Consider the following 17,603-nt stretch of genomic DNA (forward strand, 5'->3'; position numbering starts at 1 on the left):
TAGAGAGAAAGGAAGAAGTTAATTTCTCTGTGTCAGCTACGAGACCAGTATCAAATGAGTTTTGAAAAACACAAAAAAACTGAGCAGCAGTGGTCGGCTTAAACACACGGCCTAGGCGTGCAGGGGCATTTTTTTCAGGTTTAAGACTAGACAAGTTAAAATCAAATAAAACCGGCATGTGATCGGAAAATACAGCATCCTTTGTCTGAATATTTAAAATGGGCAAACCATAGGATAACACAAGCTCTAACGTGTGCCCCTGTTCCTCTGTGGGTCCACTGACATATTGAAAAAAGTTAAAAGTATCATTCATATCTAAAAAATCTTTAGTAAGTGGTTTAGAGGGACAACACACATGTACATTAAAATCACCAACAATTAAAACTCTGTCATAATCTGTCATAATACTGGCCAAGAAGTCAGAGAACTCTTTTATAAAATGTTTGTTGTATTTCGGCGGGCGTTATATCACCGCACATAGTATGGGATCCAACCGGCCTAAGACAAAGAGCTCAATTCAAATGATGAAAAAAAAGATGGTGCCAAAAGCTTACAATGTAAGCTGCTCTTTAAGACAGTCGCTATTCCTCCTCCACGTCCAGTGGTCCTTGGGGAATTTAAAAAAGTACAATCAGAAGGTAAGAGGTCTGTGAAGGCATCTGACTCACCCATGACAATCCATGTTTCTGTTAAAAACAGTACATCCACAGCTTGTGTGATGAAGAAATCCTTAAGGATGAAAGTTTTGTTCATTACCGACCTTGCATTTATCAGTGCACATTTGGTCAGTAGAATCGAAATGTCAGCCGCAAGAACTGACCGGCACAGCGGCCGAAGGTTGCTGTAGTTCCTTCCGCCAGGACTTTGGGAACGAGGCGCGCAGGTGCGCAGACCATGTTGCTTCTCATACGGGCCTACAACAGGTATCAACCAGCTGCTAGTTGGAACAAGGCCAAGCGATAAGGCGGTGAAAACAACGGTGACATTCCGGTGTCACCGGCAACAACTCAGAGGGTGAAGCCAGCCATGCCTTAATCTGGACTAGCTTAAGGACTAGCTTAGGGCTACGCGCCCCTCTGCGTTTGCGGCTCCGGGGAGGTGGACCCTCGTTTAGAAGAAGTCTCCCGGCTAATCCTGCCTTGTACAGGCCGAAGTTGGAGCTAGCTCATATAATCCTTACCTAGCTACTGCGCATGTGCGACTGACAACAGAGATGTTAGAGCAGTTAAGAGGTCTCACTCTGTAGCTAAAACAGAATCCTGACAGCGTGTGAAAGGAGGAGCTGCAGCAATGTGCAGTACAACTAAAATATGGTGTTTTTTGAAAATTAAACCATGTAAACCTATTCTGGTACAACCTCAAAATACAATTATGAATCTGAAAATGAGCATAACATGGCCACTTTAAGGGTCGTTTTGGCTGCGTTGCCAATTATAAATAGAAGTTTTCACAGAGCCTTGGCATCATATGTGAGCGATAATGTCAGTAAATTCAAGTCAAGTACAGACTGTCACATTAACATCAGGTATTGGCTTAAAATAAGTCACGTAAAACTACTAAAAGGACGTACCTACATCACGGAATTACCTGCATCATAGATTTAGGTCTGTTAAAGCCTGTTCATTTAAAAAAGGGGCCGCTTGAAAATTTTAAATATTTACAAATGAGGGGACCTGCAAAATAGTTTGGTAATCACTGGCCTACAGAGACACTGAGGATTTGAAATCATGCAAATTGTCCCAAACAATTAGTCCTAACCCAAACCCAGGATAAAGAGGCTGAGTGAATGTTGTGTAGAAGGTGTGGAGGTGGATCAGTGAGTCAGAGGAGACTCTGTAGAAGGACAGAGTGCCAGCAGGACGGTCCACATACACTCCTACTCTACCAGAGACAGAGGAGGGGAAGGAGGACAATTTATTTTCTTTGTTGTTGTAGCAGACAAGGTAACGATCACTGCAGTGACCATTGGAGCAGTGCAGACTCCAGGACTTATCATTCCCTCCAAACCTGCTGTGATTACTGTTGCCTTTCCTTCTGATTCCTTTGTAAGTCACTGCGATGTCGACTTCTCCTCTCCACTTGACCTCCCAATAACAGCGACCAGTCACTTCATTTTTACACAGCAGCTGAGGATTCCAACTGTCAAATCTGTCTGGATGATCAGGATATGGCTGATAGCCTGAACATATCACCTTCTTGTTGTGAGACAGCTTGAGTTTACGATCTGCTGTGTTTGGGTCCAGCTCCAATTCACAGGCATCTGATGGAGAAAATACGCAAGTTCAGACTGGCACAATGTTTATATTACAACTCACACTTTGGAATTTGTATCATCATTCTACATCGTTAGATTAAGTCAAAGATCGCATGAAGTTCATCTTGAATCTTTTCCAAAAAATGCTGCTTATGTAAAACTGGATATTTGGTGATGATTTCATGAAGCACTAGTAGGTTAAGATGAAAGTCCATCTCAGGTTCAGGTTCAGGTTACTTTATTGGTACCTGTAGGTAAACTAGGTTTACAGTCTAAGAGGCAGGACAGCCTTAAAACTTTGTAGACCACCACATAACACGTGACACACAAAATATTGAAACATATAAAACAGACAGTAGAACATGGATAAAAAACAGTACATGACCACATTGACTTGTGCAGTTATATGCAGAAATTCTACACCTAGTACATGACCAAGGTGTTTGTGCGTTGTGTGCAAGTAATTCTACAGTTTGTTTAACAGAGTGATTGCTGCTGGGAGAAAGCTGTTTTGAAATCTTGTAGTTCTACAACCAGGGACTATTAACCTCCGTCCACAAGGGGGATACTGGAATTCCCTATTCAAAAGGTGTAGGCTGTCTTCTAAGTTGGCCATAGCTATCCGCTGTAGTTGTTTGGCATACAGGGATGTGGGGTGCAGCTGGGACTCAGTCAGCTTACTCTTACTCTCATGAATTAATCACAAATCTCCTAAAGATGATCAGAGGTAAACTGCGAGATAGGGCACAGAGCAGAGAGGCAAAGCGCCGCGTAGGTCATCAACATATCTTTTGGCTTTCGCTGCGCCTTAAAAGGTCAGCAGCAATGATGACATAGTTAAAATATTTTCATAAATTTGAGCAAAGCGCTCTGTGGCAATTTCGAGTGTTGAGCCACACCAAGGGTAATGTTTCCTCTGAGTTGACTCCACTGCTTTCCACATAGAAAAACAATGGCACAACCAGACAGGTTCATGTGTTGGCAGCTTACAGTTTTTTTATTTTTGTAGTTTGTTTTAAATCTTTATGCAAAGCTATTTGTAGTGCTTGTGTGATTACATGCAAAATCAATATAAAAACACCTGCAGAGGTAAAGACGTATTCATGCAAGTCTGCAGATTCACAACTAAATCTGTGTGTATACGTTCCCCAAATAACTGAACTTAACTGAGTTTAAACCTGCTCTGGGATGTCATGTGAGTGTGGGCAGTGGGAAACAGAACACCATTCATTTGAACACACTGCCAACATTCCCATGACAGAGCTGGTAAAAAATCAGCAAAATATCCCTTTAACTATCATATACTGTATATTCACAGTTGGATTTTAGCGAACACATTTTATTATTTATAAATTACTGAATAAATAGATGTTCTATCTACATAGATGAACATGTGCTGTTCAGATGAATCAAACCTTATAAAAACACTTACACTTCCTCACACCAGGTTTCAGCCTCTGCTCTCCACCATAATCCATCCTGAAGGACGAAACACAGTCAGATACATTTTCATTTTTAGGCTGACGCATAACTGCATTGTATCTAAAATCGCCAATCATGTTTTCAGTTTTGGCAACCAAAAGCTGCAACCAGGTAGCATTGCCAGCCTGGCAACTGCTTTTAAGTTACCGTCAATTTCCACTGGATGCGTAAGGGCTGCGGAACAGCTCCGGAACGTTGATGGAGTCATTAGGTTTCCATTAAAGTCAATGTGTGTATTTCCACTGACTGCGGAACGTCTGCGTCCCTATTCCGTCCCAGCTCCGGCGGTCCGCAGCCCTCCGAAAGCAGATACACAGAGCTTCTATTTTTGCCCGACGCCGGAGAGCTCCGCAGCAATTCAGCACACGGCAGATAGTGTGGGACAGGAAGTCCAGCACAGAAACAAAATAAAAATCCGGTTAATTTTCAAAATAAAATACACTGTGCTCACGGCAGGTCATATTTCCCTGCACCTTGAGAACTCAGCACATAGTTGTTTCCCCTCTACTCCTCTGGATGGAAACAAACTGTTGTTGGTTTTGTGGTTCTATTCTACGTGAATTTGCAAGATGTGGATCCTCGTGACTACAGCTGTCAGTCATGGCCGCAGCCGTTCCGCAACAAATCCAGACCTAGTGGGTATTGACGGACGGCGGCGATCATAGCCGTTCCTCAGCGGAGCCGGTCCGCAGACGTTCCGCATCCAGTGGAAATCCGGAGTTAGTGTTAAACCCTGCATCTACTTTTGCAATTACTTTCTTGGCACACATTTAATTTAGTACACAATTTTAAAATCTTCCTTTCAGGAGATGGTTACTTTTGTTGTAAAATGCGGTTGTCCCCAACTGTGTTGGGAAATAATAGCATGTATGTAGGAAATAAACAAAGAAGCAATAAATAATATAAGCAATATATCTTGCAGTTTAACACCATTAAACATGAGTCAGGGTAAGCTGTTGTTGCATCTCCAACCATAAATGTGTCCCGTCTAGGGCTGCACAATTAATTGCAATTTTATCCACATTGCATTATGGACTATTGCGATATCCAGCGCAACATTTGTTAAAGGCAAAATATGTCAAACCATTCTGAATAAAGTTCTGTGGTGCGGCAGAGACATCCCTTCCAACACTGTAATTATCTTAATTTTAATACTTATCAATGAAAATGAGTTGTACAAAATGATCAATCCCTCCAATATTGTTAATAATATCGCAATGTCAATATTTTCCTCATATCGTGCAGCCCTAGTCCAGCCTGTTTACAGCTCATACCTGACAGTTTCCAGTCTCCAGTTTGGATCCTTGAGTCCATCAGATATCAGCATAAATCGAGAGTCTCCTGGATGATTGAAGCTCAGGTCCAGCTCTCTCAGATGGGAGGGGTTGGAGTTTAGAGCTGAAGCCAAACAAGCACAGCCTTTCTCTGTGACCAGACACCCTGACAGCCTGAATCATCATATATAATTAGTTTTCGGTTTTACTGTTGCAGACACAAACAATTAACCCTAAGAGTGGTCTGCCTGCAGAAACACTTGCATTGTCATTTTATACAATTCTAAGCACTTTTCCATATCAGTTAACGTGACTTCACAATGAAGGCATACCCAACATTCATTCATGTAATAATAAACAACTAACCCTAACCACTATTAATGACAAAGCCCCATACACCCCATACAATATGATACTTAAGCAATCAAAGTTTGTGAATTCTGGCCAGAATCATTGTACGGTTGCTTTGCTCTTCTTTTGTTAAAGATTTGTACTGATAAACAGCATTCAGAGCAGCATTTTAATAGTTATGTGCAGAAGAAAAACATGAAAGCTGACCTGAGATTTTCCAGCATACAGTGTGGACTCGCCAATCCAACTGAGAGCAGCTTCACTCCTGAATCCTGCAGGTCGTTGTTACTCAGGTCTAGCTCTCTCAGACTAGAGGACTCAGAGCTGAGAAGTGAGGACAGAGCTTCACAGCTTCTCTCTGTCAGATCACAGCCACTCAGCCTGAAGAGGGGAAGAGATGAAGCATCAAATTGTACCCTTTTTTAAAGCTAAAGTGCATAGTTTCTTTCTCCCCCATGAGGAAGTAATGACAACACTGTCGGTGCGTCCACATGATACAAGCCTTCCGTAATCACGCACACCAAGGAGGACACGGAGTATTAAAAAAACATGATGGACTCTTCAGAAGAGGTAATTATTGTCACTCAAATTTCTGCGTGTGAAAGTCACCCGAGGACACAATCTTCTGAACATCTGAGAAATACAGAGAGTTGTGTGGAGCTGATAGTCTTAATTAGCTTTTTAGAAACTCATTTGGCAACGGCTTGGATGTAACGGACGTTCATTAATATCAAAAAGTTACACACTAAAGCTTTAAGTCTATTACACTACAAATAAACTTGCATTTTACAGTATATGAATTCATGTTGTGCTAAACACTAAGATTTCAATTAATTGTACCTGTCATATGAATTTTATCTCATAGAGTACCATATTGACTCGAATATGCCGACCCCGATAGAAGCATGACCCCCCCTTTTCAAGATTTTATGAATACCAAATCTTGGTTTAATGAAGAAATTATTCCCTAATTTTGTTATTAAATTACATATTCACACAACCTCTGTTCAATCTCACAGATTGGCCGGTTTGGGAACCACTGTATGCTTTTCTTTGACTGTTGTGATTTTAGGATACCCTGGAAAGAGTTCTCGCGAGAGCACAATTTGAATTTGCTCAGCGAGTCACTCTGGAATTCAGTAATGATGCTCATTAACTATGCCCTTGTAGCCGTGTTGCACCAATCACATCAGTGTATCTGATATAGGCGTGCCAGAGGCGAGCTAAACAGATGACGACAGCACTGCAACGTCCAAGTCATTAGCAAACATTGCAAGATTGCTACAGATGAACACCAGTTGTTTGAAACGGCTTTGGCCGCTACCATGAACGAATTAGACTTGGCTTTTTATCTAAAAGAAGAACAGAAGACGGCGCTCGAATCATTCCTTTGCAAGAAGGACGTTTTTGCCGTTTTGCCGACCGGATACGGCAAGAGTTTAATCTACCAGTTAGCTCCGCTGGTAGCTAAGAGTTTAATCTATCAGTTAATTCCGCTGGTAGCTAAGAGTTTAATCTACCAGTTAGCTCCGCTGGTAGCTAAGCATATGGGTACGCTCTGGATACGTCACCCTGTGTATTGCTGGGATTGGTTGTAGTATTATCCAGTTGTGCGCAGTGAGCTTTTCAAGTGCATGCTTGGTGCAGCGCCTCGTGTTGGGCCAGTTTCATTACTCATTGCCAGACCCTTAATATTCGGATTTGGGTCTGGATTTCCAGGCTAATTTTAGGACTTATTTTTGGGCTCTCCATCTCCGTACATTACATTCAGTGACAACATATTTCTTGAATGATTGGCAGTTGTTTGAGGACTCTGCTGTGTTTATCACCATCATCTTAGAATTGGCATAACAATTTCTAATTTATCTTTAGCAGGCTTGTTTGGGATGCTCACTGTGTCTCTACGTTTTTCAGCCCCCTGGCTCTGTTGGCAGTTTGGATTCAAGGCTGGAGCGAAATGTATCTATGTATTTTGGCCATTTTTGTAGATTTAGAAATGACATTTTTGGAATTATTTCCCATGTCACAGAAACTACTGTGAGTGACGCAGTGTGATTTGGATGTTATTATCATACTGTTGGTGATGTGCCGGTGGTTTAGCCCCTGTGCTCTGCACAGATATGAATCCTGCCTGCCTGCATTAATACCTGGTTCTCTGAAGCTCTGTGCAGCAGAAAGGCTGCAGTGTCTTTGGCACAGCAAGTCGGCAGCATGGAGGTCCCCGGGGACTGCCGGTAAACGTAACCTTATATTTTTAAGTTCATAAAATGTATCGAAAATCATAACACACATATTGACATTGGGTGGAGAAAAGTATGCCTTTTGGCACACAAACAAAGACAGCAGGCGCCGTTTTTTTGGGAATTCTCTGGGTCCTGAAAGTCGTTATCCTTGCTAGCTAAAAGAGTAAAATCAGACACACTAGAACTATAAATGAAAACCTGTGCTAGCGGTATCTACTGAGGAACTCCTTTTAACCCTTTGCATCAATTCTAAATCCAGCTTTGGTAATTTCAATATGATCTGTGACATGTAATGAATTACATTGATTTTATATATGTGTATCCAGACGTGTGGACATACAGAGCTTTGTTGGAGGCTTTGACCACTGGCAGCAGCCTCAGAAGAGCCTCTTCTGAAGCAGAGTATTTCTTCAGGTCAAACACATCCAGATGGTTTTCCGATGACAGTAAGATGAAGACCAGAGCCGACCACTGAGCAGGAGACAGTTTAACTGTGGAGAGACTTCCTGATCTCAGGTAAAGTTGGATCTCTTCCTCTAAAGAACAATCATTCAGTTCATTCAGACAGTGGAACAGATTGATGCTTCTGTCTGGAGACAGATTATTTCTGATCTTCTTCTTGATGTACTTTATTGTTTTCTTGTTGGTCTCTGGGCTACTTCCTGGGGGTATCAGGCATTCTTGTAGGAAACTCTGAGGGGTCTGCAGTGAAAGACCTAGAAGGAACCGAAGGAATAAGTCAAGGTGTCCATTTGGACTCTGTAAGGCCTTGTCCACTGCAATTTTGTGGACATTTGCTTTAGAGGTTTTGCCAAAACACATCCAAAGACTTTTGGCTCTCAGCGATTTATTCACATGAACAGCAGCAAGAAACTCCTGAGTGCTCAAGTGAGCAAAGAAGAATATCTTCTGCTGGTCCTCATTGTTTCTCTGCCCACATACCTGTTTAAAGATCTCTGGTAATACTTTTGAGTACTTTGAGGCTGCTGTGATATCAATTCCACTGTGGTTCAGGTCTTCCTCGTCAAAGACTGTGTTGCCTTTCAGCAGCTGGTGAAAAGCTAGTTTTGCCAATGACTTAATGTACTGAATGCACTTTTCTGGGCCATACTTCTCCTTTTTCTGGTTGAATTGAACCACCAGGAAGTGGATGTATATTTTAGTCAGGGTCTTGGGCAGCTCTCCTCCCTCTCTGGTCTTCAACACGTCCTCCAGAACTGTAGCAGTGATCCAGCAGAAGACTGGGATGTGGCACATGATGTGGAGGCTTTGTGATCTCTTGGTGTGGGAGATGACTCTGCTGGCCTGCTCCTCATCCTTGAATCTATTCCTGAAGTACTCTTCCTTCTGTGGATCAGTGAACCCTTTGACCTCTGTCACCATGTCAACACACTCAGGAGGGATCAGTTTGGCTGCTGCGGGTCGTGTGGTTATCCAGAGGCGAGCAGAGGGAAGCAGATTCCCCCTGATGAGGTTTGCCAGCAGCACATCCACTGTGGTTGACTTTGTCACATCAACGTACTTTGTTGTTTTGTCCATTAAATCTAGCCGAAGGAGGCTGTCATCCAGTCCATCAAACACAAACAAAAGTTTGAATTCACTTTTGTCAAAGTTGGAGTTTCTTGAATTCTGTAAAGTTGTAAAGACGTCGTTAAGAGTCTCCTCCTTAATGACATTGGCTTCTGGGATACATGTGTGAATTAGCTCTGCCAAACGAAACCTTTTTCCGCTCCATAATTTCAGCTGCTGGACAGTGAAGGGGAATATTAGATGCAAACCTTGATTGGCTCTTTTTTCAGCCCAGTCCAACAAAAACTTCTGCACAAGGAATGATTTACCAATTCCTGCAATCCCATTGGTCAGAACTGTTCTCATGGGTGTTCCCTCTGTGCCGGTGTCCATCACGAACACCTCTGGGTTCATGTCATGCAAAAGTTCCTTGTGTTGCTTCTCTATCCACCTGTCTTGTGCACACTTGAACATGTTCTGGAGGTCAGACTGCAGTCTGATCTTCTGTGATGTGTTTGGTTTAGGCTGTAATACTGGCACCATCACATCTGTGAAGAGAAAAGTAAGATTCACGAACAATGTGAATTATGAAACCATCTCTTTCCTAGCTGTCAGCACTGAACAGATTTTTGATCAGATTTTTATATTTATGGATCTACAAAACACACCACTACCAGAATTGCAAATCAAGTGTGCCAATACATTTGCTGTAATACCTTCAGCCTGTCCTTTTAGACTGTTATGATCCACTTTGTCAAATGCTGGACTCAGGTAGAAGTAGGGCTGGGTTTAGACAACCTTTTTTCTATTTTGTGCTGAAGTCTGTGTGCAAGTGTTTTCCATCCAACGAGAATGTAGAAAAAACATTTAGGATAAAGTTAGCAGGCTCTGTGTTTTTAGCTGATAAGGATTAACACTTGCTGGTTAAAACTCATGGCAGATTATATGAGCTGTAGCTAACATTACATTAACTCTGTAGTGGCTGACTAATGTGCCCTACACAGCCAGTAACTCGACTGCGTTTTTGTTTTCAAAGTGGCAAATCTAAACTGAAGAAAATATCTTGCTGTATGTACAATTTTGTTTGTACATTTTGCTTCTTGTGGATGACACAATTTCTAGCATGAATTTTAATGAGTAATTTATTAATAAACATATTAGTAAGAGTTCTTGCAGATGTCCGATTTGACAGACAGCATTGCAAACTACTACACCCAGCACAAATTTTGGACAGACATTGCATATTTCTTCATGAAAGAAACTTAAAAAGATGACAACTTCTTTCAGACCTTCAGTTTGCCTGCTGACAGTTGGTAGTTCAGAAAGAGAAGCAGCCTGTGGATGAACATATGAAACTGCTTTGTTCTTTGAAGTCTCTTCAATATCATCAACATCCACTGAGAAAGAAATGCAATAGGTCACAACAACATTACAGCAGTTACTGTTACAGCAATATTGTAAGGGAGCAAATTATTGTGTGCTTTGCATTATTACCTTCAGGTTGTGGGTCAGTGTTTGACAAACTCTCCATGAGATCGTTCCTCCTCATCCTCTTTAAAACCTTGTTGGCCATGTCCACACACTGATGGCTGTAGGTCTGCACCATCAGATCCACAGCGTCCGGCCGGTCTGCGTTCTCTGGTCGACTCTTTGAGTTCTTTGTCTCTTCAATATCATCAACTTCCACTGAGAAATAAATTCAATAGTTTACATTATACTTTTACTTTACTGATCACATATTTATTGCTTACGATGTTGTGACATTCACGAGTTATTTATACTCTGTTAGGGGAGTCACTGCAGGGAAAAACTATTTTTCTATTTACAGATTTTGGGCTCTTTATCGTCCATAACATGTCATCTCTCAGACTGGTGGAAAGAAAACTTTAATTTTACTACACTGTCTATTAGTGTCTGTAGATTTCTCCTAAATTCATCAAATGTTAGCATCAGACAATGCCTCATTTTGTCTGACAGTTGTGTAATTATTTAATTTCAGTTGTAGGCTAATTTTTTGAACTATATCATACTATATATATATATATATATATATATATATATTTTTTTTTTTTTTTTTTTGAGCAGTTCAGTGGTTGGTTTGATCTCCACATTACTGAAATGTCATTGAACCCTGACCTGCTCCAGATGTTGTAGCAGCTGACTGACCTGCAGAACATAGAAATAGTTATTGATTTAGTCATTTCTGAAACTGGTGTTTTTCCTTGACAAACCTTAGTAATAATAACACTAGTAGTAGTAATTTATTTCAGTCCATAGCAGGAATACTCCTATAAGTAGATAAATACATAACAAAGTCATTTGATTTCACAGGAATAAAAGACATGAATAAAAAATAAAATAAACAATTGACCGAAAATGTGTGAAGCATTACCCTAATACACCTACCCTTATTACAAAACATATTATTTTAGACACTACTACAGCAGTTTGAGTACAAAAACAATACAAAGCAATACATATTTCTTACAAAACAAAGAAAAAAAAAAAAACTATCAAGACAACTCAATATTTGTTAAACAGCATATTTTGAACATGGTTTTAAATTTGAAAAGTGACCTACACAGTTTTAATTCTATATCAAAACTATTCCACAAGTTAAACCCTTTTACTGATGATATACCCATGTTCTTCTTTCTCCTTAGTTTATACCTACTCTAGTTTCAAACCACTGATACCGTTAGGGAGCAAATTATTGTGTGATTTACATTATTACCTTCAGGTTCTGGGTCGGTGTTTGACAAACTCTCCACAAGATCGTTCCTCCTCATCCTCTTTAAAACCTTGTTTTCCACGTCCACACACTGATGGCTGTAGGTCTGCACCATCAGATCCACAGCGTCCGGCTGGTCTGCGTTCTCTAGTCGACTCTTTGAATTCTTTGTCTCTTCAATATCATTGACTTCCACTGAGAAAAAATTAAATAGATCACATTTTACTTTTATTGTACTAATCACATATGTATTGCTTACAATGTTGTGACATTCATGAGTTATGTATACTCTGTTAGGGGAGAAACTGCGGGGAAAAACTATTTTTCTATTTAAAGATTTTGGGCTCTTTATCTTCCATAACATGTCATCTCTCAGACTGGTGGAAAGAAAACTTTTATTTTACTACACTGTCTATTAGTGTCTGTAGATTTCTCCTAAGCTCACCAAATGTTAACATCAGATAATGCCTCATTTTGTCTGTGACAGTTGTAGTCTAATTTCTCAACTATAATATCCTATATGTAATATTTTGGTGAGCAGTTCATTGGTTGAAGGTTTGATCTCCACATTACTAAAGTGTCATTGAACCCTCACCTGCTCCAGATGTTGCAGCTGCTGACTGACCTGCAGAACATAGAAATAGTTATTGATATAGTCATTTCTGACACTGACTGCATACTGTGCCTGTGTTCCTTGACTGACCTTATTATAATTATTATAATAATAATAGTAGTACTTATTTATGTAGGTCCATATCAGGAACACACACACATAAATAGATGAATACATAACAAGGGCAAGAAAAGACTTGAATATATGAACACTAGTTTAAGTACAAGAACAAATCAAAACAAAGCCATAAACATTTCTTACAAAAAACATACAAAACAAAACCAAACTTCTAAACGTAAATTCAGAACAAAAAAAAAGGACTCCTTGTTTAACACCATGTTTTAAATTTGAAAAAAAAAAAAACCTACAAATTTTTAATTCTATATTAAAACTGTACCGACGATATACACATGGTCTTTATTCATTTTATCCATGCCTATTCCCCTTAGTTTATACCTACTGTAGTTTCAAACTTCATATTGTTAGGGAGCAAATTATTATGTGATTTACATTATTACCTTCAAGTTCTGGGTCGGTGTTTGACAAACTCTCCACGAGATCGTTCCTCCTCATCCTCTTTAAAACCTTCTTGGCCACGTCCACACACACATGGCTGTAGGTCTGCACCATCAGGTCCACAGTGTCCGGCCGGTCTGCATTCTCTAGTCGACTCTTTGGGATGGGGGGGAAGTCCTTCAGGAATTCAGGCTGCTGTAGGTACCACTTGAAGTTTTTCAGCTCTTTATCTCCCAAATCCTCCAAAGTTTCCAGCAGCTCTATCACGGTCGCCATAGTTTCTACTTGCCGAAGTCAGAGGAAATCTTCTGCTCCGAGGAGAATTAGGGATTTTATCATCACGTTAGTACCTGTGGGTGTTGAGAACAATATCAGGCAATAGGTCATATATGTGACGTTTGACAGTTGACTGAATCCACTTCAGGTGGATATTATTTCTGTAATTTATACATTTACTAGTGCTGTAAAAAAACAACTTATTTTACAGCACAGAACACACATTACAAAAAGAACACAAAACAACAAAAAATGAAAATAAGATGAACATGCCTTGAGAGATGGAGTTACCAATCTTACCAATGAATAACACAAGGTGGCAATAAAATAAAAATAATAAATAAAATAAAATCAGACCCCACACTCCTCTGAAAATATCACTAACACGTTCAAATGCAGCCATTTTTTCATCAACTCAATCCATTCTTTAAAGCTGCCTACACATGATAAGAGGCAAAGCAGGAACTTTTTGGAATTGGTTGCGCCTTGAGGATCAGCGGCAAATAGAGGGAAGTTGAAATAATTTGAACTTTGAGCGCAGCAGCAATTCCGAGTAGTGCCTGATGCCGGGGGTAGCGCAAAAAGAACACAAAACAACAAGCCTTGAAATAACCAGTTACCAATCTTACCAGGCGCAGTAAAATAAAAATAATAAATGAAATAAAATCGTGAGATCATTTTTCCATTACATTCAAAAAGGTGCCCCACACTCCTCTGAAAAATATCCTCCCTGCCCATTACTTAACACAACAGCTAGGTTTTGTTTTAAAACAAAAAGTGCAGTGCTCACTCCACAGAAAATGCTAAATTACATCACTTCCTGCTAATTCACAGAGAACAACAAGGGCAAAACAGCATCACCGATCTGTTTTAACTGAATATTCTTTGGTCTAGCTCAGCTAAAATCACAACATCACTGAATCCGTTAGCACGTTGGCGTGTCATTCACCACGGAGCCAGTTTGTAACCACTGGGCTACTGATGTTATCTTCACTTCACCTGGTCAACTGACTTTAGCAGTTTAGATAACCGAAACTTGACTGAACTGCTGTTACAGACATGAACTAACCATAGACAGTTGCCCCAACACTCAATGATTGCAGGGAAACAAAGTGGATATTTGGGGGCCAAGCAGTGAAGCTGCAAGGCCCCATAGTGATTCTACTTATTTCACATCTTTGCTCTGCCATGGGAGTCCATGGCAGCCCATAGAACCGTATAGTAAAAAGTTGTGAAATTTGGCACATTGATTTGGGACAGTCCCATAATTCATTTCACAAAGTTTTAGGTCTGCAACACAGACAGTCTAGCGCCACCAATGGGTCAAAGTTGGTGGTGCATCCATGCAATTAACTTTTGAACCGTATGCCCGATTTTGAACATCGAGATATAATTGCAATCCTTGGATGACGCCAAATTCAACGCATCCCATGATGTCAATATCCGCCATGTTGGACCTTCCGCCATATTGGATTTGATCAAAAACACTAAAAGGTTTTCACAGGTCACAAAATTGGTCCGATTTTCACGAAACTTGGCAAAGGTGATCTTCAGACGATGCCTCACAAAAGTTATTCCATTGTGTATTGATATTCAAAAGTGTTTGCCCGTGACAGCCAATCAAAATCGATGGTGAAGCCACCAAACAGGAAGTGAACTCATATCTCGGCAAGTCTTCCACGTATCAACACCAATCTTTGTAGATAAGTACAGGGTCCAGTTAGGAAAAGGCTCAAGGAATTTGATGACCTTAGACCTATAGTGGGCGCTGTAATTAGCAAAATTACGTTTTGGCCTATAACGTTTGATGTGTTTGCAATTAAAACTCACTAGTGGTTGTCTGTTAATACTGCGGGAGGTCCTAAGTCCGACACCTGCCAATTTGTGACAGCAACGTAATTGATTCGGCTGCCATATTGGATTTCATCAACAACACTAAAAAGTTTTCACAGGTCACAAAATGTCTCAGATTTTCACGAAACATGGCAAAGATGATCTTCAGACCAAGCCGCACAAAAGTTATTCCATTGCGTATTGTTATTCGAAAGCATTTGCCTGTCACAGCCAATTGACGGCGAAGCCGCTAAACAGGAAGTTAACTCATATCTCGGGGAGGCTTTCACGTATCAAAACCAATCTCAATGCTTGGACTCATGACCCAATTAGGAGGAGGCTCAAGAAATTTGGTGACTTTTGACCACTATGGGGGCACTATAATCACAGTAAGTAGGCTCATATTTCAGCAATGCTTTCACGTATCAAAACCAAACTGGGTACATGGACTTGGCACTTGATTGTGAGAACGCACAAGGACATTGGTGTAATTTGGCCTCTAGGGCCACTGTAACAAAGTAAACGAGCTGATATCTCAGCCATTCTTTATCAAATTGCCATCAAAATTGCTGTGAGTGCTTACTCATGCCATGGCAACGGCATTCCTGCTAGTGTACTGCTTGGCCCCCTCATTGTTGCTTGCAGCTATATTTAGTGTTATTTTTGGTAATTATAGGAGAAACACTCAAGTCACCACAATGCAGCTGTCGCAGCTTCAGGGGCTGTGTGTTTCCAAGTGGGCTGGAAAAAAAATGGACGCCACAAATATACAATTAACTGAACATGTTAAATGTCAATAAAAACATGTTCATTAGTGACTTATCTACAAGGACAATACAATAAATCAATTCTATACAAACTCAAAGTATCAAACAAATAAAACAATGATTAGTATGTAGTCCAGCTGTACCTGTAGTTGCTGATCTCTGCTGCTCTGCTTCGTGCATCTTGTTTCAGGAAGTTGCCACACAGAGACTTTCCACATGTTAACCACATCCGAGCAACACAGCTGAAAGGGCAGAGTAAAAACAACAGATTCAAGGCTCAGTTACACTCCACTTCACCAACTGATTAAAACCACATTTAATTCATAAACACATGGAGAAAATGGATTCATTATGGCTCTTTTACAGCATTTTCTGATTTACGGAGTGATAAAACAAGAAATACAATCCCCCCTGTGTAAAAACCTTTGACTCTAATATGTTCACAAAATGAAAAAAGAATTGTTGAAGATCAAAACCACAAGATTTAAGCAATCCTTTGTTCCTGCCATTGCAATGATACACTACATACAAGACATCATGTGTAAAGTTATTTCATAATAAATCCCTGCAGCCATAAGTAGCAAGAATTTATACGCTGCATATTCGGTCTCCAGCTGTTATATTTCTTTGTGCAGTTTGACACACGGCTCATTGAGTGGGTACCCCCTCCGATACAACGGGATCTAACACAGATCTATTACTTATCGTTGCTCTCCTATAACATTAGACTTATGGTGAACATAAATAATTAGGATTAAATCTGATGCAGCAGAACGGGAGATATTGTCATGTATTCCACACATTCTTCTGTGTTAAAACATAGTGCCTACATTACCCACAGTGCACCTCTCTCTTTCTCTGACAGCGTATAATATAAACCAATCCTGGTAGATTGTGGTGTGATGTGTCATGCTAGTAGCAGCAAATGTATCCTGCAGCAGAGGTCTGGGCAGCTCACTGCTCTCTAACACCACACCTCCACTTTTTTCAGGTTGATGTCGTACATTAAAAGACAGAAAAAATAAAAAGAAAGAACATCAGAGCACTGTTCGTTAGTAAACTTATCCACAGGTCAATTCAATTTGATTTACAGTGATGAATCCTAACAGAAGTTATCTCAGGACTTTTTACAGATAGGGTAGCCCCAAGCAAGCATTTGGTGCAACAGTGGCGAGAAGAACTTCCTTTTTACCGACAGAAACATCAGACAGAACCAGACCCTTGGGCCACTGCTGATCAGCTACAAGGGTAATAAATACAATGAATACATTCAAACTCTAAATATCAGACGTATACTATGAAAACATCAACCTAGTTTTACAAACTAACCTTTAACAGCCTAACAAACCATTAATCATTTATATTATGTAGTCCAGCTGTACCTGTTGTTGCTGATCTCTGCTGCTCTGCTTCGTGCTTCTTGGCCTGAAATACACACAGACACACACACACACACACACACACACACACACAGTTGAAACAGGAAACGCTGCTTACGTTCTAAAACCAGCCTCTGGAGACTCAACAAGCTGAGTCGCAGCTAAACAAGCAAAATCCGCTGGTTTGAGTCGAGCTGAGACGGGCCGGTTCAGACCGCTGCAACTGTTCCCTGCGATGTTCTAAACCGGTTTTGTCTCGTCGTGAATCTTTGGTCTGATCTGGGCTTTACAGATTCAGAATATTAAACAGTATAATCAGCTAATAAATGATGATGTATTGTAGATTAAACCACCCAGCAGTATATAAAGGCATTA

General features: G+C 40.4%; 1 protein-coding gene across 4 annotated transcripts; it reads right to left on the minus strand.

Annotated features, from left to right (window-relative positions):
* Window positions 1-1,374: 1,374 nt before the first annotated feature.
* LOC116055129 (NACHT, LRR and PYD domains-containing protein 3-like) lies at window positions 1,375-17,289 on the minus strand. Of its 4 annotated transcripts, XM_031306924.2 has the most exons (15): window positions 17,179-17,289; window positions 15,993-16,091; window positions 15,777-15,823; window positions 12,976-13,323; window positions 12,440-12,469; window positions 11,848-12,039; window positions 11,250-11,279; window positions 10,608-10,799; window positions 10,403-10,510; window positions 7,945-9,661; window positions 5,569-5,742; window positions 5,011-5,184; window positions 3,687-3,733; window positions 1,641-2,260; window positions 1,375-1,507 (listed from the first exon to the last, which is right to left on the minus strand). In XM_031306924.2, exons 4-14 carry the CDS (start codon window positions 13,247-13,249, stop codon window positions 1,701-1,703), a joined length of 3,498 nt encoding a protein of 1,165 aa, XP_031162784.1. In that variant the 5' UTR covers window positions 13,250-13,323; window positions 15,777-15,823; window positions 15,993-16,091; window positions 17,179-17,289; the 3' UTR covers window positions 1,375-1,507; window positions 1,641-1,700. The 4 variants fall into 4 exon arrangements, with proteins under 4 accessions (XP_031162784.1, XP_031162787.1, XP_031162785.1 ...); XM_031306927.2 differs by lacking the exons at window positions 11,848-12,039; window positions 12,440-12,469; window positions 17,179-17,289 and having other exon boundaries at window positions 15,993-16,845; XM_031306925.2 differs by lacking the exons at window positions 11,250-11,279; window positions 11,848-12,039; window positions 17,179-17,289 and having other exon boundaries at window positions 15,993-16,845.
* Window positions 17,290-17,603: the final 314 nt, after the last annotated feature.

This window comes from Sander lucioperca, chromosome 21 (genome assembly GCF_008315115.2).
Source record: "Sander lucioperca isolate FBNREF2018 chromosome 21, SLUC_FBN_1.2, whole genome shotgun sequence".
NCBI lineage: Eukaryota > Metazoa > Chordata > Actinopteri > Perciformes > Percidae > Sander > Sander lucioperca.

Coding starts and splice junctions, on each gene's coding strand:
- LOC116055129 (XM_031306924.2), bottom strand. CDS start 13,249: ATGGCGACCGTGATAGAGCTGCTGGAAACTTTGGAGGATTTGGGAGAT. Junction 12,470..12,975: donor CACCGACCCAGAACTTGAAG/GTAATAATGTAA, acceptor TATGTTCTGCAG/GTCAGTCAGCAGCTGCAACA. Junction 11,280..11,847: donor CACCGACCCAGAACCTGAAG/GTAATAATGTAA, acceptor TATGTTCTGCAG/GTCAGTCAGCTGCTACAACA.